General features: G+C 42.1%; 1 protein-coding gene across 4 annotated transcripts in view; it reads left to right on the top strand.

Moving 5' to 3' along the window:
* tbce (tubulin folding cofactor E) overlaps positions 1-25,757 on the top strand; it is a 99,023-nt gene that overhangs the window by 18,654 nt on the left and 54,612 nt on the right. For 2 of the 4 annotated variants that reach the window (XM_047372750.1, XM_047372748.1), the window contains exons 6-9: positions 2,416-2,515; positions 2,598-2,700; positions 21,547-21,623; positions 21,713-21,805. In XM_047372750.1, the coding sequence (XP_047228706.1) occupies positions 2,416-2,515; positions 2,598-2,700; positions 21,547-21,623; positions 21,713-21,805 (373 nt within the window). Of the gene's footprint in view, positions 1-2,405; positions 2,516-2,597; positions 2,701-21,546; positions 21,624-21,712; positions 21,806-25,757 lie in introns of all 4 variants that reach the window. The other 2 variants (XM_047372749.1, XM_047372746.1) reach the window with 1 other exon arrangement.

Raw genomic sequence — 25,757 nt, 5'->3', positions numbered from 1 at the left:
CCAGTTAGCATGCTTTCCAGTAAGCATTAATAACAACTGATTCTGTATTTTCTGTATTATTATTATTATTATTAAATACATTTTGCTCCTACAAACACTTTAAAAATACAGGTCCTTCTCAAAATATTAGCATATTGTGATAAAGTTCATTATTTTCCATAATGTCATGATGAAAATTTAACATTCATATATTTTAGATTCATTGCACACTAACTGAAATATTTCAGGTCTTTTATTGTCTTAATACGGATGATTGTGGCATACAGCTCATGAAAACCCAAAATTCCTATCTCTCAAAATTAGCATATTTCATCCGACCAATAAAAGAAAAGTGTTTTTAATACAAAAAACGTCAGCCTTCAAATAATCATGTACAGTTATGCACTCAATACTTGGTCAGGAATCCTTTTGCAGAAATGACTGCTTCAATGCGGCGTGGCATGGAGGCAATCAGCCTGTGGCACTGCTGAGGTCTTATGGAGGCCCAGGATGCTTCGATAGCGGCCTTTAGCTCATCCAGAGTGTTGGGTCTTGAGTCTCTCAACGTTCTCTTCGCAATATCCCACAGATTCTCTATGGGGTTCAGGTCAGGAGAGTTGGCAGGCCAATTGAGCACAGTGATACCATGGTCAGTAAACCATTTACCAGTGGTTTTGGCACTGTGAGCAGGTGCCAGGTCGTGCTGAAAAATGAAATCTTCATCTCCATAAAGCTGTTCAGCAGATGGAAGCATGAAGTGCTCCAAAATTTCCTGATAGCTAGCTGCATTGACCCTGCCCTTGATAAAACACAGTGGACCAACACCAGCAGCTGACACGGCACCCCAGACCATCACTGACTGTGGGTACTTGACACTGGACTTCTGGCATTTCCTTCTCCCCAGTCTTCCTCCAGACTCTGGCACCTTGATTTCCGAATGACATGCAGAATTTGCTTTCATCCGAAAAAAGTACTTTGGACCACTGAGCAACAGTCCAGTGCTGCTTCGCTGTAGCCCAGGTCAGGCGCTTCTGCCGCTGTTTCTGGTTCAAAAGTGGCTTGACCTGGGGAATGCGGCACCTGTAGCCCATTTCCTGCACACGCCTGTGCACGGTGGCTCTGGATGTTTCTACTCCAGACTCAGTCCACTGCTTCCGCAGGTCCCCCAAGTTCTGGAATCGGCCCTTCTCCACAATCTTCCTCAGGGTCCGGTCACCTCTTCTCGTTGTGCAGCGTTTTCTGCCACACTTTTTCCTTCCCACAGACTTCCCACTGAGGTGCCTTGATACAGCACTCTGGGAATAGCCTATTCATTCAGAAATGTCTTTCTGTGTCTTACCCTCTTGCTTCAGGGTGTCAATAGTGGCCTTCTGGACAGCAGTCAGGTCGGCAGTCTTACCCATGATTGGGGTTTTGAGTGATGAACCAGGCTGGGAGTTTTAAAGGCCTCAGGAATCTTTTGCAGGTGTTTAGAGTTAACTCATTGATTCAGATGATTAGGTTCATAGCTCGTTTAGAGACCCTTTTAATGATATGCTAATTTTGTGAGATAGGAATTTTGGGTTTTCATGAGCTGTATGCCAAAATCATCCGTATTAAGACAATAAAAGACCTGAAATATTTCAGTTAGTGTGCAATGAATCTAAAATATATGAATGTTCAATTTTCATCATTACATTATGGAAAATAATGAACTTTATCACAATATGCTAATATTTTAAGAAGGACCTGTATATATTTTTTGACAGAGGCCAGACAATACTACCTGTCAAAATGATTGAACACATTCAATAAATAGTTCACCACTACAACAATGAGCATTTTTCTGTTCTGGAATGTGTTGATTCTCTTGCTATTTGCAAGATGCAAACTTAAGAAATACTTTGAAATGTCCTGGGTATTTCCTAAAGTATCCTGACTTCTGATTTTAAATTAAATGATTATTTGGTATCATCTTCTTTTGGTCTGGTTTGATTTTACCAACCTAATAATTACAGATGTAAATCTTCGCTTAACTCATAATTGGAATATTTAACATTTTGATTCTTCAGCTCATTATTTGATGCATTTCTGGTATGTAGTATGTTTTTATGTCCCCTTTTTTCTTTAATCCATATGGTAAGATTACAACTCTACTAAACTTCCCTTGAATCTCAACAGAATCTCAGGAAAAGCTACCTTTGCGCATCTTATAGGATAGTAATATGAAAGTATAATATTGGAGATTCAGCAACTCTAGACATAATATCTGTAACAGATCACAAAATTTGAAAAGTAATTTTGAAAGTAAACAGTGAAGAAAATAACAGAAAAAGGCAGTGCATGGGAGGGATTATGTATAGGTTTTATTCATATTGAAACTAGTTCCTCAGTCAGATTTTCATTGTTCAAATTGTGAATGTCAGTTCACTTGGATTCCTTAACAGCACTATTTAGATGTTCAGTGGCTGGACCTCAGTGGGTCTCTGGTGTCCACATGGGAAGATGTGGCTGCAATTACAGAGCAGCTGGAAAATCTGGAAGGATTACAGCTCAGGTAAAACTTAGTCTGAAAAGTCTGTGTTTTAACAGTTGCATTGTGTTTTAACTAATTATGTGTACACTTTTAATTCTTTCAGTGTCAACAGAATTAGTCTGACCTCTGACCCCTGGGCTCACCTTCGGGCGTTCGGCAACCTCAAAGTACTTGCCCTCAACACGTGCGACATCACCTGGTTGCAGGTAAAGAGTTCTGTGCACTCTACCAAACAGAACACTATTTACAGTTCCACATTACACATCAAAATACTTTTTTGTCACACACGTTTCATATTAGCAGTGTTGGGCATGTTACTTTAAAAAAGTAATTAGTTATAGTTACTAGTTACTTCTTCAAGAAAGTAACCGAGTTAGTAACTGATTTAGTCCACTATAAAAGTAACTAGTTAACAGGGAAGGTAGTTAACAGGGGAGGTAAGGTATTGCATTACTTTTTTAAGTTTAAGTTGTCTTCGAATTTAGATTCTTTTTCTAAGGTTTAAGTAGTGTCTGTACTTCCACTTTGAAAATGCATTTTTTCCCTCCAGACCCGCCATTGTTGCAGCTTACATCTGCTAGTTTGCCTGCGCAGGGCTGCTGTGTGCGTTTGTGGTTTGTGTGTAAACTCAACACTGCCTCTTGGCCCACCATGAAAGCTTACTCTACCTTAACCAATCATGATCACTTATGCGATTGTCTCGACCCTTGCTCCTCCCGTCACCAAAGAAAAAAAGCTAAGCTCCTGTGGCTGTGAGCCACGACAGATGACAAGAGCTTCAATAAGTAGCTGTAGTTTATGACGTGCACCAAATAATTGTCGGTAACGGTTATGGCGTTGTAACGCTGAAAAAGGTAATTTGTTAGATTTCTCATTACTGAAAAATGTTGCCCCCTACCCAATCAGTGACCGAGAGTCTTCTGATGTCGTGTTTTCGGTGCGACCTGGAAAGGTTGGAACCACAAGCAAGTAGGTACTAAAAATAGTAAGAGTTCCACATAACTTTTACTACTGGAAACACAGATAAAGCGAGTCGAACCGTAGTGAACCGCTCTAAGGGCCTGATCTTCAAAGATTCCAAATAAGGAGCGCCATATTGCTTGTGCAATAAGTGGGTGTGTTGTGTGCGATCTACAAAGATTGCATGTGCAATGAATACAGGTGCAAAAGGGGTTCAGACTGTTCGATTTAAATCCAGGAATTGCGTGTGCTACTGAATGGCTGATACTGTCTACAGTGGTACTGGAGGAAAAAGGAACAGGTCCTCTGCTGTGGCGCTTGAAGGATTCAGGGGTTTCTGCACTGCGTCAATATGAATGATGCAGTTACTAAATTTTTCCTTCTGTTTTGCATGCAGAAGGCTGAGTTTGAAGTTGTTCTGCGAGCAGATGCTTTTTGTTTGTGTATGATTGATTTTGTTTTTGACTGTATAAACCCTCCCCTGGCATATGTTCAATTTGAAAAAACATAATCAAACTGATCCAGCTCCAATTGCTCTGCAATGACCCAATGTTACTGTTAATAATGCATTTTCTTGTGTTTAGTGACATGATTGAAGAATAGTCTTTTTTACGACATGTAATAGGTGGCCTTAAAAGGGTGAAGTTTCTTTCACCTGCTTGCATCCAGTTTGCAAATGAATGATTGATTCTTTGTTATAATGTCTTTATTTCTTACATATTTTCCTTTTGCTATTTATTGCCAACATCAAAGCACAGTTTACACAGGCTATACGCACCTCTCTGGTGGATAATCAGTTATGGGGCACTTCTGCATAATCACGTTTGTGAACACCTTAACAGCCGATGATCTCATTAACAGTGATGGTGCTCTTGATTGAACCAGACACAAAAAAAAGGTGTTGCAATGAGTCTTATCATAGGAGATTTGTCATGGCTTTTATTTATGATGGGCTCCAAATCAGACTTTAGATCATCCTAAATGGAATCCTCTGTTCTCATCTGTTTTTATTACTAATGTTTTTGACAATTCAAATCTGTTTAAATATGTACATAAGATTCTCTCTCTGTGCCATCTGTCATTCTATCTATGTCTCCTTCTCCCCACAGTGACAGCAGACATTTTTAGTGCCACTTTGCACCTACATTTAAACTTGCTAAATAAATGCAAAAACAGCAATGCGTTTCAGGTTTGATAAATCTCATTGTGGGTGGTAATGGATTACATTTGCATATCCTTCTCCCATAACTTTGCATGTTTGGATCATTATTATATGTTTTGTATATTCATAAAGGCAAAGACGCAAAGAAGTGTGCGCCTGCTGTTCTGCTGATTTTACACATGCAATTTGATTTGCACCTGGTTTGTAGATCAGCTTTGTGCATGCAACCCAGTTTGCACTTATTTATGTACATGCAAACCTTTTGAAGATCAGGGCCTTAGTGTCTAACATTACATCACCTTGATACAGGCTATAGCTTGTTGCCTTTCTTGAAACAGGTAATAGCCCACATAACACCTTTCATGCTCCAAGAGATGATACAGCGGCATACCTTTATATTTTGTGTGTTTTCCTCTTCTTTTCTGTTTTTCCTAAACTGGTCACCTGATGACTTTGACTTTTACTTGTCCATCACCGATCCCACAACTTGAGTCTAAAAGTACACAGTACTAATTAATAGAAGATGTATTCATTTTTCTGCAATTTCACACAAATAAGCTGTGAACTATTAGTTATATTCAGAGTATTCTGAACCTCAACTGATTCCTCTCAATCTGGAGGAGCAGCGCCTCTACTCTGAGCCCCACCCAAACTCCTTACCCTATCTCTTAAGAGAGTGCCCGGCCACCCTGTGGAGGAAGCTCAGTTCAATTCATACAGATTCCAAGTCAAGTACATACATCCTAAAAGGAAGGTTTTAAGCATACTCTTAAAAGTAGACAGGGTTTCTGCCTCATGGTCTAAAATTGGGAGTTGGTTCTACAGGAGAGGTGCCTTATAAGTAAACGATCTGTCTCCCATTCTACTTTTACATATTTTAGAAACCACCAGCAAACCTGCAGAGTGAGATCTCTTATGTATGATGGAGCTTGATTATTAAGGGCTTCATCTGTTGAGAATTTGTAATTCAATCCTGGATTTAATAGGGAGCCAATGAAGAGAAGCTAAAATAGAAGAAATATGATCTCTCTTTTTAATTTTCATCATAATCTTGGTGCATTGTTTTGGACAAGCTGAAGGCTTTAACTCCATTTTGTTGACATTCCTCATAGTAAAGAATTACAATAGTCCAAGCTTCCGCCTGTCTGCCTGCTCAGACACTCTTCTCTTAAGCTCCCTCCTTACTTGCATTCTTTTACTCCTTACTTTTTATCTCTTAGCCAGAATTATGGAAATATTGGACTAAAACTTCTTCTTACCATGCGACTCCCAAGGATTGTTATTATTTTAATTTTTTTCTAAAGGATTTTTTTGTTTTTATAATCGAACCCGAAAGAAGGACAAGTTGACGCCAGCTAATCAGCACAAGATGCCTCCCTTCACCACAGAGGACTTCGACAAACATTTACAGAAATTGGCTGTTTTGGTGATGAAAATTCATTGACTAGAAGTGAATGTGGAGGTGAATATTGGGTACAGCGATGATTCAACTCTGCCTGTGATAACAAACAGTGACAGCTAGCTAAACGACTCAAGCCGGCAAACGGAACACTGAGAATAAACCTACCGGCAGACCCCCCTGGCATGTTTTAGACGCATGCCCCAAAAAATCAAAGTGGAAGAGTCACTGGAAGATTTCAGCAATTAAATAAATTGGAATGGCCAGAATTACAGAGAAATGCCCCCGTTTCCCCTGGGAAAAGGAGACTTTGACACCGAGTTGCTGTCACAACAACTGATAGGAGTGAGACAGCTGGAAATAATGGAATTTCCCTCCAAAACAGATTTGCCCTACTACAGTATGAAAACCAGGAAAATGATCCATATTCTGAGAAAAATAAAAAAATAAAAGGTTTGAGGACAACCTTCATTCTAAACAGTCTTCTCCTAAATTGCCAGAGAAAGACTGTCCCAGCGGACCAAGAACCCTAATAGTGGGCAACACAGGTGTGAATGGTATTCAAAACTTCTGCAACAAGAAAAACACAAGTTATGATTGGTACCAATAATGTGGTGTCCAATATCTCAGAGAATATTCTGGGAATCACAGAAAAGCGTCCGTCTCTAGAAAACCTTATTATACACTGTGGAGCCATGGATGACGTGGCTAAGAAAAAATCAGAAGGATTGAAGGAGGATTTCACTCGTCTACTGAGTATTGTTGGAGGACTCAATATCAAGGTGTTTCTCAGCGGACCCTTTGCACCGATTTTCTGTGGAGATGAGATTTTTTCGGGACTACTGATGATTAATAAATGGTTGAAAAAGCATGTGCTACTACATCTGTGAACTTCATCAACAACTTCAATATTTTATGGGAAAAAAGACAACTTTTCAAGCAAGAGGGTTTCTGTTTGAACAAGCCGGGAGCCAGACATCTCACATCTAATCTCTTCTATTCAGTAAATAATCTGCCAGCAACTTCGACCTTCAGCAGAGAACATGGAGTATCAACAACAATGATAACGCTGCCACCAACAGCTCCAGCAGAGACAACCGGGCAGTTGGCTGAGAAAGAGAGGTCATCACAAAAGGTCTCCTGCCGAATTCCACAGAAGTGGACCATCCCGTTATACACCCCTTCCCCCAACCCAGACCCACCCCCCCTTCTGTTTTTTAACAGAAACTTGGTAATATGAATTTAATCAAGCTCCCATTCTGATAGAATCAATGCCTCCGAACTACAATTTTCTTTGTGAGAGCAGACAGCAAAAAAAAGGTGGAGGGGTGGCCACTTTGTTTAAAGATTTACTAAAGTGTAAAAAAGTAGTTCTGGGCAAATTTGACTCTTTTGAATATTTGGCTCTCCAGCTAAAGAGCCCGGTCCGAACCATGTTCTTGAATATTTACAGGCCTCCTTAGTACAAAACAACATTTTTCAGTGATTTTAATTAGCTTTTATCTGTGATATGTGTTGATTATGACGGTTTAATTGTTGTGGGAGACTTCAATATTCACATGGACAATCCTGAAGACAGAAGTGCAATAGGTCTGTGTGACACTCTTAGAAATTTTGTTTTGACTCAACATGTTAAGCGGCAAACGCACAAACAGGGACATATTTTATATATATTAACCCTAACCCTAACCCTAACCCTGTGGAAGGAAGGAGTCCATGGTGAGCAGTCTGGGCCGTTACCACCTGATCAGCCACCAGAACATAAGGGTTTAAGCCTGCAAATACAGAAGGTCTTTCTAGGCCCCCCACCCATATCTAAAACAAGTGCTTCAGGCCAGATTCAAAGTTCCTAAACAGGCCAACATACCGGGGTTGGACAATGAAACTGAAACACCTGGTTTTAGACCACAATAATTTAATAGTATGGTGTAGGTCAATTCGTCTTGGGAATGACATATACAAGTCCTGCACAGTGGTCAGAGGGATTTTAAGCCATTCTTCTTGCAGGATAGTGGCCAGGTCACTACGTGATACTGGTGGAGGAAAATGTTTCCTGACTCGCTCCTCCAAAACACCCCAAAGTGGCTCAATAATATTTAGTTCTGGTGACTGTGCAGGCCACGGGAGATGTTCAACTTCACTTTCATGTTCATCAAACCAATCTTTCACCAGTCTTGTTGTGTGTATTGGTGCATTGTCATCCTGATACACGTCACCGCCTTCAGGATACAATGTTAGAACCATTGGATATACATGGTCCTCAAGAATGGTTCGGTAGTCCTTGGCAGTGACGCGCCCATCTAGCACAAGTATTGGGCCAAGGGAATGCCATGATATGGCAGCCCAAACCATCACTGATCCACCTCCATGCTTCACTCTGGGCATGCAACAGTCTGGGTGGTACGCTTCTTTTGGTCTTCTCCACACCGTAACTCTCCTGGATGTGGGGAAAACAGTAAAGGTGGACTCATCAGAGAACAATACATGTTTCACATTGTCCACAGCCCAAGATTTGGGCTCCTTGCACCATTGGAACTGACGTTTGGCATTGGCATGAGAACAACAAGATGGCGCCGCAGATGGTCGCCTCGGCGTGTTGGTGCGCATTGTTTTGTTTTGTTTTTTGCTTTAAAACGGTCTTCTGTGATGGTACCCGGAGCTCTCTCACCAGAGAAGAACTCATGAACATCAGGGCTACTACACCAGAGGAGTTATTTCCAACTTTTCTGCCTACTGCTCTGGAATTTTTGGACATTCTGGTCAAAGGTGCGCTCACCTTTGTTCACGCGGTGAAACGCCGGAAGAGAGGGAAACGGGCTGGGGTGCTGGTACGTCTTCGCCAGCGTGGACTACGAACACCGTTACCTGGAATATTTCTCTCTAACGTGCGCTCACTTCCCAACAAAATGGAGGAACTACAACTGTTGTTGGGGAAAAACAGGGACTTTTATTCATCGGCAGTTTTGTGCTTCACGGAGACGTGGCTGTGTGGATTAATACCGGACTCTGCGCTGCAGCTGGCAGGATTCCAGCTCTACAGAGCGGACAGAGACACGGAACTCTCCGGCAAAGCGAAAGGTGGAGGAATCTGTTTTTACCTCAACAGTGGTTGGTGCAACGACGTGACAGTGATTCAGCAGCACTGTTCTCCAGACCTGGAAGCCTTCATCATAAACTGTAAGCCTTTCTATTCCCCCCGTGAGTTCGCTTCGTTCATCCTGGTCGGTGTTTACATCCCGCCGCAAGCTAACGTGCAGGTCGCACAGCGCATGCTCGCCGACCAGATACTGAGTGTGGAGCGGACCAACCCGGACTCCTTAGTTATCGTCGCTGGTGACTTTAACAAAGGTAATCTGACCCACGAACTCCCCAAATACAGACAGTTTATAAAATGTCCGACCAGAGAGGACAATATTCTGGATCACTGTTACACCACCATCAGAGACGCTTATCACGCCGTCCCACGTGCTGCACTGGGCCAATCCGACCACATCATGGTCCACCTGATTCCTGCATACAGGCAGAAACTTAAGCTCTGCAAACCTGTTGTGAGGACGACAAGGAAGTGGAGCAGTGAGGCTGTGGAGAATCTCCAGGCGTGTTTAGGCTGTACAGACTGGGATGTGTTCAGGACTACTACCAACAGTCTGGACGAGTACACAGAGGCTGTGACTTCCTACATCAGCTTCTGTGAGGACAGCTGTGTACCATCATGCACCAGGGTGAGTTACAACAACGACAAACCCTGGTTCACAGCTAAACTCAGAAGGTTAAGACTGGATAAGGAAGAGGCCTTCAGGTGATGAAGTCCTTTGAGCGCCTTGTGCTCTCACACCTAAAAGACATCACCGACCCCCTCCTTGACCCCCTGCAGTTTGCCTACAGAGCCAACAGGTCTGTAGATGATGCAGTCAACCTAGCCCTTCACTTCATCCTCCGGCACCTGGACTCCACAGGAACCTATGCCAGGATCCTGTTTGTGGATTTCAGCTCTGCCTTCAACACCATCGTCCCAGTTCTGCTACAGGAGAAGCTCTCCCAGCTGAGTGTGCCCGACTCCACCTGCAGGTGGATCACTGACTTCCTGTCTGACAGGAAGCAGCGCGTGAGGCTGGGGAAGCACGTCTCTGACTCCCTGACCATCAGCACCGGTTCCCCCCAAGGCTGTGTTCTCTCTCCTCTGCTCTTCTCCCTGTACACCAACAGCTGCACCTCCAGTCACCAGTCTGTCAAGCTTCTGAAGTTTGCGGACGACACCACCCTGATCGGACTCATCTCTGATGGTGACGAGTCCGCATACAGATGGGAGGTGGACCATCTGTTGGACTGGTGCAGCCAGAACAGCCTTGAGCTCAACGCTCTAAAGACAGTGGAGATGGTTGTGAACTTCAGGCAGAACCCAGCCCCACCTGCCCCCATCACCCTCTGTGACTCCACAATTGACACTGTGGAATCTTTCCGCTTCCTGGGAACCATCATCTCCCAGGATCTCAAGTGGGAGCCAAACATCAGCTCCCTCATCAAGAAAGCCCAGCAGAGGATGTTCTTCCTGCGGCAGCTGAAGAAATTCAACCTGCCAAAGACTATGATGGTGCACTTCTACACAGCCATCATTGAGTCCATCCTCACCTCCTCCATCACCATCTGGTACGCCGCTGCTACAGCCAAGGATAAGGGCAGGCTGCAGCGTGTCATTCGGTCTGCTGAGAAGGTGATTGGCTGCAGTCTACTGTCGCTCCAGGAACTGTACACCTCCAGGACCCTGAAGCGGGCAGGGAAGATTCTGGCTGATCCCTCCCACCCCGGTCACAGACTCTTTGAGACTCTCCCCTCTGGCAGGAGGCTGCGGTCCATCCGGACCAAAACCTCACGCCACAAGAACAGTTTTTTCCCATCTGCCACCAGCCTGGTTAACAAAGCCCGGAAACCACACTGACACTCTCCCTTTCACCCACACCCCCCTTTTTTTGCTGACAGGACACCTGTAACCTGTAACTCTATGCGTTACATTAACGCTCAGCTTGGACTCCTGCTTACTTGCACTGCTTTACTTGCACAATGATCATCTGCACTGTTGTATTGCTCTTGCATCTTATACTGCTCTATATTTACTCTCACTCACTTAAAACTGTGCACTTATATTTATATTATATTGTAGATATGTTTGTACTGTTTAATTTGTACTGTATTGCACCGACTATGCCAAAACAAATTCCTTGTATGTCCAAAAACGTACTTGGCAATAAAGCTTTTCTGATTCTGATTCTGATGAGTGACCAAAGGTTTGGCTATAGCAGCCCGGCCGTGTATATTGACCCGGTGGAGCTCCCAACGGTCAGTTCTGGTGGAAACAGGAGAGTTGAGGTGCACATTTAATTCTGCCGTGATTTGGGCAGCCGTGGTTTTATGTTTTTTGGATACAATCTGGGTTAGCACCCGAACATCCTTTTCAGACAGCTTCCTCTTGCATCCACAGTTAATCCTGTTGGATGTGGTTCATCCTTCTTGGTGGTATGCTGACATTACACTGGATACCGTGGCTCTTGATACATCACAAAGACGTGCTGTCTTGGTCACAGATGCGCCAGCAAGACGTGCACCAACAATTTGTCCTCTTTTGAACTCTGGTATGTCACCCATAATGTTGTGTGCATTTCAATATTTTGAGCAAAACTGTGTTCTTACCCTGCTAATTGAGCCTTCACACTCTACTCTTACTGGTGCAATGTGAAATCAATGAAGACTGACTACCAGGCTGGTCCAATTTAGCCATGAAACCTCCCACACTAAAATGACAGGTGTTTCAGTTTCATTGTCCAACCCCTGTATATCGCGCATAGTGCCGTCCTGTATGTGTTGTGTCTAGCCTCTAAGCCAGAGGTCACGGATTAGCAGACCAGGGTCTGGATCTGGACCCACGTGCCGGCCAATCTGGACCCCACCTGATTTTAAACATTTATATATTACTGCACGTTTTCCAACAGTCTAACGTCATTTGCGCCACATCTCGTTTTAATATGGTACAGCGCTGTGAAGCGTCTGTCCCCTGGCTGCACGTGATGCAAGTCAGGCAATGAGCTTTGTCAGTCAGGGCTGATGCTGCTACCCTAACCGCAAAGCATTTTTTCATTAAATTTGTGGATATAAACATTTTATTCCTGAGGGCTGCCGCATCGGACTTTCGAACAGGTCAGCGACATTCTTGTCCACACTCCAAGCCAGCATGTGGCAGTAATGCACCACATGGTTGTACACCAGCCACCAGAAAATGACAAAGAAGAAGCTATATGGATCCTTGAACACAAGTTGCTAAGTTACTGGCTTGGAAGCTTGCTCACAGTTCAATGACTTGGTGGTGCACAGATGACTGAGTGAAAGAATATGGCTTCATCAAAAATACGTGGACAATGAAAATCACGCATTTAAAGACGACTGGACAGAAGCATATGGTCTCTTGCAGCACAACAAAATGTGGGCCTCTGTTGACATTATTGTATGAAGGGTGGCCAGAACGCTGGACTCAGGATAACAAAAATGCCTGTGCCACAACTGCAGATGTTATGGATGCCAGAGGAACCACTTATGGCCATTGAGTGATATAATCGATCATGGTCAAGAAATGTATGTAACCTTGTGAAGAAGGCAGGTAACCTACCAGGTCCACATGCACATTACCAACCACTGACTAGGAATAAGAAACTGTTCGAGGGGTGCCTTCGAGCGTCTGCAGAGGGCCAAATAAACTAAGAACTGACCTATTTTACGGAGGCCTGAACACCCGGATATAAAAGGGAATATACAGAGTCAAAAACACAGCAGTTCCACAAAACAGGAAGAAGGCGGTCACAAGTGTCCCAGAACAGAAGAGGATCACCTTCCTGCACCTGACTCTCCTCCAACTTGAAGCTGATGGACACAGACTGGAGTGTGAGGATGTCTGCATAATACACTGGTCCACAGCCATAGCGGAAAAATCAATGACAATGTAAACCAGAGACCATCCTGCTTGACAGTCAGCCACTAAGTTAGACATTCCAGCCATGTGCTCAAAGTCTGCCATAAATTCAGAAACAGTGGCAAGGTGGCATTGCTGTGCAGAACATGGGATGGAAATCTTGGACATGGCACATATTAAGGGCTTACAGCTGATATATGCAGGAAAAGAACGAAAACGTCATGTGACGAGGAAGAGAGCCAGCAACTCCCTGTCAATAATGCTGATTTTACTCTCATTTTGCTGCAGTGACATGTCTGCTGTCAAAGCCATCTGTGCTGACAGGTACGGGCGGGCCAAAAGATCAGCAATATCCAACATGTATTTGGGATCACCAAAATCCTGAAGTCGTTCCGGCGGTCCAGTTGATGCTGTCATTGGCTTTTTTATTTTTTAGCACGCCATAAAGTGGCTATAAAAGGTGTACTAGCCTGGGGAGGAAATGGTTGTAGAAATTAACCATCCTCAAACACTCCAACTGGGCTTTCACAGTTTGTGGGTGCAAAAAATCTGACACTGCCTGCACCTTATGTGTTAATGGAACAGTGCCACTGGTGAAACTGCACTGACCCAAGAAGTCTAACCAAATGCATTTTGCAAAACATTGGACATAAAACTCCTGGATGTGGATGATTGCATAACAATTGTTCTCCGTGATGTTATTAAGGTGGTGAAAATTGTGGAAGCTTAAAGTTTAGATTGGTAGATTAAAATGTGTTACTATTGTTTTTACCATATGTGAAAATGAATTCTGTGTAGATTGTTCTGAGCATAAGGAAACAGTCACTCTGAGCAGCATGCAAGGCCTGTCTGGGAACAAGTTAGATAAGGAAAAGTTCTTGGCGTGAGGAAAGACTAATGGATTTGTTATTGTAGAAGTGAACTTGTAGGCTGGATAGAAACAGTCCAGCTGGAAAGAATTATGATATCCTGAATCCTGCCAGGTTGTTTTGACATTAGAATTCAGTGTGCCTGAAAATTTATGTAAATGGAAGGGGTATATCTTATTGGTCAAAAAGTTTCACGTACACAACAATGATATGACTTTTGTAGATATATGTCTTGACTCGTGTCAGGGATTTTGGGATTCTTTGGGATTTTGTATGAAGACGTATTCAGAGATGTGCTGAATAAAAATTCCCCCGCGTTGGCTTTGAGAGGAAACCAGTTGTCTCTTCATCATTTTTAAACGTTCTTCTCCCACAAAATCCCCACAAGGACGCCATCTGGCTTAGCAGCAGGGAGGTCCAAAGAATATTAAAAAACTGAACAATGCCCAAACACCGAGTGTTTGCAAACGTCCTGTGCAATAGCTCTGTGGCTTCAAGCTTCCTCTGCTAGCTAGTGGTAGCCCTTTTTGAGAAGTAGGGGAGGGTTGGCGAGGACAGACCGCACCAGATCAGGGAGCTGTTGAAGAAAGAGGTGGATGAAGAGCAGCCCACGATCATCTGTACCTGATAGGGATAGCATGTTTTCCATCAGCTCGAGAGCCATGCCATCACCTAAGCCACAGAAAGAGGAGCTTCTTGGCCCTTTCTGCATCGAAGAGGGAGCAACGTCGTAGAAGTATGTTTTTTTTCCACGGGGCCAGTTGTTCCCGGAGCAGTGTCATCCTTTATCAAGTGAACAGCGTATTCAGCAAGCCAACCACATAATTATAGTTTGTGTTGCCTGAGGAAATCCCATTAAATCGCAAATTGTGCTTTAATGTGGATGCAGGAATTTATGATTATTGATTATAAATATTTATTAAAATTATAATTATCATAATTCAGAATTAATACAGTCTAACCAAAAATAATTTCTGACAAAAAGAAATCAGAGATACACTCTGGTGTTGTTATTATTGGGTTCACAGCACTTGACAATTAACTAATTGTAATTATTATTAATAATTTATAACCAAAACCATGCTAAATGTCACTGTGTTATCAACCGTTTTACCGAATGGTGCGGAACCGCTTGAATAGTGGCTGAACGGTCTGATCTTCTGATATCAGACAGATTTCCAGCTTGTCAAGCTCTTCTGGGGTGAACAAGGTAAACCCGACCACAAGCTCCTGTTTCTCCAGAGATCACTTCCTTTGCATAACCGATGATGGTTCACAAGGGAGTAGCAGTTAGCATTAACTTGAGCTAGGTATTTATTACCTCTGCCGGTGACGTCAGAGCTGCAATGCGTGCTGCGAGACGTAGTAGCAGTTCGTTCCCTGACGAAATGGACAATGGCCCAACATGGATGAAGCATGAAGTAGGGTCGTGAAGCCAGTCCGGGAGTTCAACAGCCATTTAAAAAGAATTTGGAGATGCAGGTGGAGGTTCCACAGCAACAGAAGTCACCTGGGTGGCACTGGCTTCATTGTCGCGCCTCAATAAGTCCACTTCAGGGGTCACCAATGTGAAGAATTAAGAAGGATGACACAGGAGCCAAGTTCAGTCACCCTGTTTACTCAAGTCCAACTGAGAACCACAGAGTAACAGAAAATTGCAAAATAACACATTTATGTAAATCTTGTCCTGTAGTCTGGGTGTGAGTGAAGCCCCCTAGTGGTCTGCCACAATTCAAGAGTAAAATTTATAAACTAATTTATCTGAGAAATCGAAATAAAATATAGTATTTTTGGAGGCAGCGCTGGTGGTGTATGGGGTTAAGTGCGTGACCATATATAGAGGCTATAGTCCTCAATGCGGCCATCCCGGGTTCGGGTCCCAGAGCCGGCGACCTTTGCTGAATGTCTGACCCTCTCTCTCTGCTCCTCTTTCCTGTATACCTACTGTTGAAAAATTTAAAATAAAGGCCTCTAGTGCTGAAAAATATCTTTAAAAATATAGTATTTTAAATCAACAATTTTAGCCTCCCGTTTTCACAGAAACAAAATCTAAACATCAAATTTTATATTGCAAAATTATTTGGAATAAACTGCAACAAAAAGAAATGGGTAACAGAGAACACACAAACTGGACTTAAAACAAATCACTAAAAAGAGCTAAGAATGCAAGAATATTTATATTATTCTATCTATGTAGATAGCACATTTTAGAGGTGAAGAAACTATCAGTCTTAATATTTATTCCCTTCCCCATGAAAGGCTCTGCCAGTTTTAGAATCACATTCTCTCCAAGGAGCTGAAGTCTACTCTGTTTCCTGCTTTCCCAGATACAGAACCCCATTAAGCATGTACGTATTTTGACTCAAGATGTCCTGCCAGCTAAAACATGATCCCAAATTTATTAGACTTATTTGACATGTACTAAATGAATTTGCGCCCTGCAATGGACTGGCGACCTGTCCAGGGTGTACCCTGCCTCTCGCCCATAGACTGCTGGAGATGGGGCACCAGCTTCCCCCCGACCCACTATGGAATAAGCGGTAGAAAATGACTGACTGACTGAATGAATTTGCGACTGGCCTTGGGAGGAGGGAGGATCAACCATGCTGGTTGATGCTCTTTGACAGATAGTTGTAAAATTTCTCGGCCTAGCATTCTATTTTAATCTTGCCCGTTAAAATCTAAATAGACCAATACAAAATCCCTTGGGGTGAGAATGACTGAATGGCCGAAATGGTTAGAAATAATCATATGTTCTTTGCACACTAAATAAAAAATTTTTTTTTTTTGCACATTTTACTAATAGTTGCACAGTTTTGAGAAAAGTCAGGGACCAACAAAAAAGTTATGTTTTTATTTGATAAAGCAACTGAACAAATAAATTGCAAAATGGTAACAATGACTATATGAGGTCCATTGTAGTGTAAAAAAATGGATTTTCATAAATAAACAGTATTTGGAAAGGATAGGAATATTAGTAAGTTAGCAAATGACACAGGTATCTTGGTAAATAATTCCAATCATTTTTCAAAACCACTTACAGTTAACAGTGAAAGAAAAGGAAACCTTAGAAAATCTTTTTTAGAAAATTTAAAACAATGTAAATCCAATTATGTGATCTTAAAGAGACATCTCTACTTTTAGGTATATTCTCATTACTAAATTGGATTGTATCTCAGGACTCATACCCAGGTTATTCTCTGTCAATTCCAAACAAAACAGCCTTTGAGCTGAACAATTTTAAATACATTTAGAAAAATGGAATACAGAATATTGACGATCGTTAATAATATTAAAAACTTGTAAGAGCAATTCCTCAACCCATAATATTTTTCTGCTTTAAATTACTACTGTATGTAAATGGTATACTCTTATGGATCCAACAATAATGGAAGTTACAATTATTGCAATACATAAAGCCTTTACAAAAGTTACTATTCCAGCTTCAGAGAAATGCTCATTTTAAAAAAGGCATCACAAACCCAGTGCTGAAAAAATTAGAATTGACTTTTCCAAAAACCCAGTCAAACACTTTCATTTAGCAGTAGAGAACATCTTGATGTTATCTTTAACCAGGACATATAATTTAAATACCACATTAAACAGGTTTTCTAAGATTTCCTTCTTATTGCCAAAACTAGAAATATCCTTTCCAGGACTGACACTGAAAAACTAGCATGTGCATTTGTTACTTCAAGTCAAGTCAAGTTTATTTATATAGCGCTTTTCAACAACAAGGCACTCAAGGCGCTGTACATAAGGAAAACCATTACAATGATACAGAAAATCAAACAGGTAATTAAAAAAATAAAGAGAATAGAATGATGGATAAGAAAATGAAAGAAAAGTTGGACTGAAAACTTAACTAATAATGTTTAGATAACATTCAAAGGCCACCCTAAACAAATACGTTTTTAATCTTGATTTGAAGCAACCTAGGCTTTCAGCGCTTTTACAGTTTTCTGGGAGTTTTTTCCAGATTAGTGGAGCATAAGAACTAAAAGCTGCTTCTCAATGTTTGGTTCTGGTTCTGGGTATGCAGAGTAGATTTGAGCCAGAAGACCTGAAAGGTCTGGGTGGTTGATACACTGACAACAAGTCTGTAATGTATTTTGGTGTTAAACCATTCAGTGATTTATAAACTAACAGAAGTATTTTAAAGTGAATTCTCTGAGCTACAGGGAGCCAGTGTAAGGACTTTAGAACCGGGGTGATGTGCTCCACTTTTTTTGTTTTAGTGAGGAGGCGGGCAGCAGCATTCTGGATCAACTGCAGCTGTCTGAACGACTTTTTAGGCAGACCTGTGAAGACACCATTGCAGTAATCAATTCTACTAAAGATGAACGCGTGAATTAGTTTTTCAAGGTCCTGCTGAGACATTAGTCCTTTAATCCTGGAAATGTCCTTTAGGTGATAGAAGGCCGACCTTGTTACTGTCTTTAAGTGCCTCTGAAGGTTCAGGTCAGGGTCCATCACTCCAACCAGATTTCCAACCTGATTGGCGGTTTCTGGCTGTATTAACTGAAGCTGTGTGATAACTTTCAAACGCTCTTCCTTTTGTCCAAAGATTATTACTTCAGTTTTGTTTTGATTCAGCTGAAGAAAATTTTGGCACATCCATGCATTGATATCTTCTATGCATTTACCCAGCGCTTGAATGGGTTCATACTCACCTGGTGACATCGTAACATATAGCTGTGTGTCGTCTGCATAGTTATGATAATTTACGTTGTTGTTTATTAAAATCTGAGTTAGAGGGAGCATGTAGATATTGAATAGGAGTGGCCCTAAGATGGACCCGTGGGGAACGCCACATGTGATTTTTGTGTCTCTGATGTAAAGTTACCTACTGACACAAACAAGTCCCTGTCCTTCAAGTAGGATTTAAACCAATCGAGTGCTGTACCAGAAAGGCCGACCCAGTTTTCTAGGTGCTCTAATAAAATGGAGTGATCAACAGTGTCAAATGCTGCACTAAGGTCCAATAATACCAGCACTGTGGTTCTTTCACAGTCTGTATTTATACGGATGTCATTGACCACCTTGACAAGGGCAGTCTCTGAACTGTGGTGAGCATGGAAGCCTGACTGGAAGACATCGAAGCAGCTGGTCATTGTTAGGAAGTTGTTTAACTGTTGAAATACAGCTTTTTCAATAATCTTACTGATGAAGGGGAGGTTTGAGATAAGCCTGTAGTTCTGTAGTAGCAGCTTGTCCAAGTTGCTCTTTTTCAAAAGAGGTTTGATAATTGCTGTTTTTAGGACATGGGGGAAAACACCTGACAAAATGGATGTGTTTATTAGTTGTGTTAAATCAGATGTTATGACAGGCAAAGCTTTCTTAAGGAAAGCTGTGGGTAAAACATCGAGACAGCAGGAAGAAGAGCTTAGTTGGTGTACCATTTCTTCTAAGTTTTTGTATTTTATTTGGTGAAATTGGAAAATTTTGTCAAAATCAGTCCTAGTTGGAGACAACTTTGGTACTGGAGTGGATGTGCTGACCACCTATTTTGGGCTTTTTCAGGGAGGTAGTTAGCAAATTCATTGCATGCCCTGGTAGAGTGAAGTTAAGATTCTACAGTTACAGGATGGTTTGTTAACCTGTGTCAAATAAGGCACGAGCATTGTTAATGTTTCTGCTGATGATCTCAGAAAAGAAAGATTCCTTTGCATTTTTCAGTTGTAGGTTATATCTGTCTAGTCTCTCTGTATAGATAATATAGTGACCCTGGAGTCCAGGCTTTCGCCATCTGTGTTCAGCTTTTCGACACTCTTTTTTCACTTCTGACTGGTGGAGCACTTCTCCACGGAGACATTTTCGTCCCATAAACAACGTTCAGTTTAATCGGAGCAATTAAATCAATGATGTCCGAGATTTTAGAATAAAGGTTATCTACCAGCTCATCTACAGTGTTACAGGGCAAAGTGGAGGTAGAAGAGTAAATCTGGTTAAAGGTTTCAGTGGGACCGTCCTTAAATATGCTTTTTCTTATAATATCGCTTTGGATAACTGAGTCATTGCAGATGATGCTTTCAAAAATAACAAAAAAGTGGTCAGATAGGGCAACATCAGTTACAGACACCTTGGAAATGTTTAGACCCTTAGTGATGATCAAGTCCAAAATATGTCCCTGTTTGTGCGTTTGTCGTTTAACATGTTGAGACAAAACAAAATTTCTAAGAGTGTCACACAGATCTATTGCACTTTTGTCTTCAGGATTGTCCATGTGAATGTTGAAGTCTCCCACAATAATTAAACTGTCATAATCAACACATCACAGATAAAAGCTCATTAAAATCACTGAAAAAGTTTGTTTTGTACTAAGGAGGCCTGTAAATATTCAAGAACATGGTTCGGACCGGACTCTTTAGCTGGAGAGCCAAATATTTAAAAGAGTCAAATTTGCCCAGAAATACTTTTTTACACTTTAGTAAATCTATCTTTAAACAAAGTGGCCACCCCTCCACCTTTTCTTTGCTGTCTGCTCTCACAAAGAAAATTGTAGTTCGGAGGCGTTGATTCTATCAGAATGGGAGCTTGATTAAATTCATGTTACCAAGTTTCTGTTAAAAAACAGAAGGGGGGTATAACGGGATGGTCCACTTCTGTGGAATTCGGCGGGGAGACCTTTTGTGATGACCTCTCTTTCTCAGCCAACTGCCCGGTTGTCTCTGCTGGAGCTGTTGGTGGCAGCGTTATCATTGTTGTTGATACTCCATGTTCTCTGCTGAAGGTCGAAGCTGCTGGCAGATTATTTACTGAATAGAAGAGATTAGATGTGAGATGTCTGGCTCCCGGCTTGTTCAAACAGAAACCCTCTTGCTTGAAAAGTTGTCCTTTTTGCCATAAAATATTGAAGTTGTTGATGCACATGCTTTTTTCAACCAAAGTCAACCATTTTCTTATCCATCATTCTATTCTCTTTATTTTTTTAATTACCTCTGTTTGATATTCTGTATCATTGTAATGGTTTTTCTTATGTACAGCGCCTTGATTGCCTTGTTGTTGAAAAGCGCTATATAAATAAACTTGACTTGACTTGACTTGACTCACTTTTGTTGCCAGTGGTTCAGACATTAATGGCTGTATCTTGAGTTATTTTGAGGGAAGTATAAATTCACACTGTTATATAAGTTGCACACAGACTACTTTTCATTGTGTCAAAGTGTCATTTTGTCAGTGTTGTCCCATGAAAACATATACTATAATATCTGCAGCAATATGAAGGGTGTACTGACATTTGTGATACACTATATGTTATCACAGTTTATTTGATGATGATGTTTGTTTTCAAGTAAAAGCTTAACGCTGAATTACAGTTTGTCTATTAAAACTAGAAGTAGTCTATTTGGTGCTTTGTAAAACAGTGTTAAGCAAATTAAATATAATATTGTCTCAGTTGTAAACTTACAAGGTGAAATAATTTAGGCTTAAATGCAGCAGTCTCAAAGACCGCTTATGGCCGTTCTAGTACTTACAGTGTAGTGCCTGTTGTTAATGAGAATAGCAAGCAGTTCACCAGCAGAGACAAAGAAAAGGAGATCGGTGACATTCTTGTTTAATACATTTATTAATTAAAAATCTTAGTGGTAAAAGATAGAGCTTGTTTTGTTCTTGTAAATCACTTTAGTTGCTTATAAATGTTTCTTGAAAATTCTCTGTTATAGTTTTTTTTTCTTTGTCTTTTTTACTGTTTTCTGTGGTCAGATCCTGGAGTGCGCCCCGATGTGGCCTCAGCTGGAAGATCTGTCTGTAGAAAATAACAACATAACAGAACTGCAGAGGTAACATTTCTGTCATCCATTTAGTCTGCAATGCAAAATGTTTTTCATCTCCAATCACTTCAAAACTAATACAAGTATTTTCTCTGAAGGCCAGAGGGTGTCCTGGAGACACTGAAGTGTCTCAATCTGTCTTGTAATGCCTTGATGCAGGAAAGTGTGTGCAGGTTATCAACTCTGCCCAGGTATAGTCAGTATGATGTTTATAAGTCTCCATTTTGTACTTGATAAATGCTAATGAATTTATTAGAATTTCATTACACAATCAGGAAAAAATGTGACAACCCTCATTTGTTAAGAACAGACTTTGATAAAACCAACATATGATAAAACTGCACATGAAAAACTACATCGTGATTGTCAAAGTTTAGGGGGCCCGAAGTCTTGAGAACTCCTCTATGGGGATGTATGGATAGGGATCTTAACTGATATTTATATTTATTTTCTAAATACAGTGTTTTTTTTCTAAACATCTTTTTTAAGCCAAACGAATGTATACACTTCCTATATTGCGGCTCGTACTTTTTTACATCAGTGTTTCTTTGGTGATATAAAGAGGAACAAAACAGCGCAGGCAGTGAGCTATTACTGCTATTTCTCCCAATTAGCTAATCTCTTAAAAATTTTAAAGATGACCAAAGATAAAGGAGGACTAGATCTGCCTAACTTTCATCACTACTCCTTAGCCTTAGGGTATAGTACATCTCAAAATGGTTTAAACATAGTCCCGTAGAGGAATCCTGACTAGATGTAGAACAGACACTATGCAATAATATTAAGATTTCAGGCCTACCATTTATTAGCTCAAATATAAAATGACATGTATGCTTTAACACCATGGTGAGAGTTTCTAAAATGTAAGGGTCTTCACTAATCCCATGCAGATGTGCACCCATCTGGAACAACCCTGATATCCTACAAAAAATAATAAGATAAACTTTCTAGGTTGGGGGTGTAAAGGAATACAATACCTGGAACATATTTTGAAGGAATTTTATTTACGCAATATGGGATTAACAAGAATACAGTTTTTGAATACCATCAAATTAAATCTATAATAAAAAAATTAATTTAGGCTAAAGAAAGTAGGTTCTCCAAAGCCATCAAGTGTATTAGAGTTTCTTAATCTTACCCCCCAAAAATATACAATATAATATGATACAATACAATAAAATATAGCTTTTCATCTGTGCCAAACCATACGTGGAGTGGGCAGCTGCTCTAACTCTAAATTAAGCTGGGTCACTAAGGTCTGATCTATCAGGTTCAGCTCACATCCTGAGTCTAACAGAGCCGTTAAAGGCACAGAGTTCTGATTTAATATCATCATGGCAGGTAAAGTAAATCTAGGGGCCTTAAGATTTAAGTCATGGCCGACCAGTTGCCCCCCTATAACCGGCGGCCTTTCTCTTTTGGCCGAGCAGGACAAACTGACATTAGGTGAGCGGAAGTGCCACAGTAAAAACACTGGTGAGCCTCAAGGCGGCGTGAAACGCGATTCCGCCCAACGGAGTGCTCTACGAGTCAAAAGCCCTAAAATAAACGAAATCCTAGCATTGTCATGAGCGAAAGCATGAGGGGATCGGTTAAACACCAAAGCACACTGTAAAAGAAAGCCACCACAATTTCCTAGCCCACCAGAAAATTTTTCTGGGTTAGGGGAAGTGACATCACGCACCCGAGGAAGAGGTCGTGCGGCCGATGTCTCAGCAGCGCCTCCGGTGGCGGTGGAGGATGTAGGGTTCAGAACACGCTGTAACATAGTAGCCATCTGATCTATTTGCTGACTAGCCCGCTGATGTTGCTCGAGAAGCGACTGGAGGGACGCACCGTGGGAATCTATCTGCCGACTCTGATCAGAAACTGCCCTACGGAGCCTCTGCTGGGTCCGGCAGGGCTGCCTGTTCTGGGGTGGGGGTGGTTGGGCAGCCTTGGGTGGGTTTGGGCATAGTTTGGTTATGAGCGGTTCTGGTTTGGATTCCAGATCCTCGTTTTGGTTCCTGACTCCAGTTCCTTATTCCGTTTCTGTTTGGTGGAGGGGTCTGCATCAGCTAGGCAGGCGGCTAGAGTGGAGTGGTCTTGGCTTCTCGATGGGCTTTGGTTTTCGCTCTGTGGGCTTTTTAACCTTTTCTGGCCTTCAGTGTGGGATTTCTCACAACCTGCCCATGGCTGGTGTAATGGTGTTGGGCATATGTTCTTGGTTGTGAATGTTGTGGGTCTTCTTTTCGAGGGGCTGCACTTTCATTAAGGAGGCTTTAGTTTTAGGAGGCTGGTGCGGGTGCATTTGTGCGTTCTATCCTCATCTGTATAGTGTGCTGTGGTGGTGGGGTAGTGGTCCTGTGTGGTGCTGCTCTGGCTGTCGCGTGTGGGTGCGGTGGGGCAGGTGCCGCTGGGCTCTGTGGTTGCGTTGGGCTTCTCGGCCTTGTGCTGGTGTGAAGCTGGTTTGTCTGCTGGGTGGTTCCTGGTGGGTGGTATGTACTTGGGGTTGGTGGTTTTCACCTTGTCCCTACAAACGTAACGGAAGGATGTGTGGTATCTTTGTTGCTGTGCCGTTAGCTGGAGGGAGCTGTTGTTCTCGTTGTTGCCTTGTTGACCTGGATGTTGGTTCCGTGTCTGAGAGGGGTGCCGCCTTTATGCGATGTGGGCTGTGGCTGTTTTTGTAGCACTCTTCAGTTTGCTGGGCTAGCCTCATTCCCATGAACATGGTGGTGGGCGGGGTGGCGAGTTGCGGAGTCTGCATGGCTGGTGCTGGCAGTTGCAGTTCGTTTGCCTGTGGAGGGGTGCACGTGCCTACTTTCTGCTGGCTTGGAGATTGCATTTGGGTTGGCCTGCCGTTTTTGGTTGCTTACTTGTGTGGCTTATTGGCCGTCAGTGTATTAGTGTTAGTGTGGGGCGTTTTTTGTTTTTCTTGTGGCCTGGTTATGGCTGCGGCCTGGTGCTGGGCTGGGGGTGGCGTCGTTGGAGGAGGCATTGGGGACTGGGCTCTGTTTTGGTTCTGCACCGTGGATGTGTTGGTCTAGTGTTGCTCCCAGTTCCGGTCTGTTCCTGGGGCCTGTCCCCCAACTGGCGTAGGCGCTGGTTTACTTTCTCTATTTTTTTATTTTTATTTTTTTTTGCTGTTGAACTCTAAGGGATAGGCGGGCTGGGGCTGCTGGCTTTGGCTGGGTGGTTGAGCGGGCTTGGCGGTTTGCTGCTTTGCTCGCTGTTGCGTCTGGGGGAGGTGGTTGTCGGTCAGCGGCTGTGGAGTGGTTGCAAGGCGTGTGGTGGGGAGTTGCATCCCTTTTTGAATGTGGGGCTGCCGGCATTTAGATTAGGTGGGCGGTGACAGTGGAGCTGATTTGGTTGGTGATTCTCCCTGGGCTAGCATTGCAGTGGCGGTGATGTGTGTTTGGGGGGACAAGGTGGGGGCCTTGACTCGGATACTAGACCCCTCAAAGCAACGATGATAGTGTGTCACTGTTTGACGCAGTATATTTGAGAAATAAGATGAGAAATAGAGACATAAGCAGGAATACCTTCCGTCAAAGTTACAGTTATTTGTAAGTGATTAAGAGAGACCTCATATTCCTGCCAAAGAACTGCACTGCACTCTGTTCTCTGCAAGTGTAGTGTTTTTGTCTATATATTTCATATTTTTTTATAACTGGAAAAATGTATATTAAAGAACAAATACATAGTTCTTTGTAAATAGCACAGATTATAAAAAGAAATAAAAGTATAAAGAACTGAAAAAATATCTCTGGCAAAAATTGAACAGAGCTAAAGGTAATGTGCTATTTTAAGTACTTTTTAGAACAGTATTGACTTTAAATATATAAGAAAACCAGATAATTCAAAATAAAGTTCAATTTCTGCATCTTTCTTCTTCTGGTAAAACAACTAGAAATAAAAATAATCATTGGACAGGTTTAAATGTCCTTTAAACCTCCTTCTCCTGGAGGGTGCATGGGAGTTTGCCCAACCAGTCTACATATGCTTTGTGGACTTGGAGAAGGCGTTCGACCGCGTCCCTCGGAGAATCCTTTGTGGGGTACTCTGGGAGTATGGGGTACCAGGCCCTTTGATGAGGGTTGTTAGGTCCCTGTACGACTGGTGTCAGAGCTTGGTCCGCATTGCCGGCAGTAAGTCGGACTTGTT

This window comes from Girardinichthys multiradiatus, chromosome 8 (genome assembly GCF_021462225.1).
Source record: "Girardinichthys multiradiatus isolate DD_20200921_A chromosome 8, DD_fGirMul_XY1, whole genome shotgun sequence".
In the NCBI taxonomy this organism is placed as follows: domain Eukaryota; kingdom Metazoa; phylum Chordata; class Actinopteri; order Cyprinodontiformes; family Goodeidae; genus Girardinichthys; species Girardinichthys multiradiatus.
Note: the sequence above shows the minus strand (reverse complement) of the source record. Positions and strands in the feature narration are given on the sequence as shown.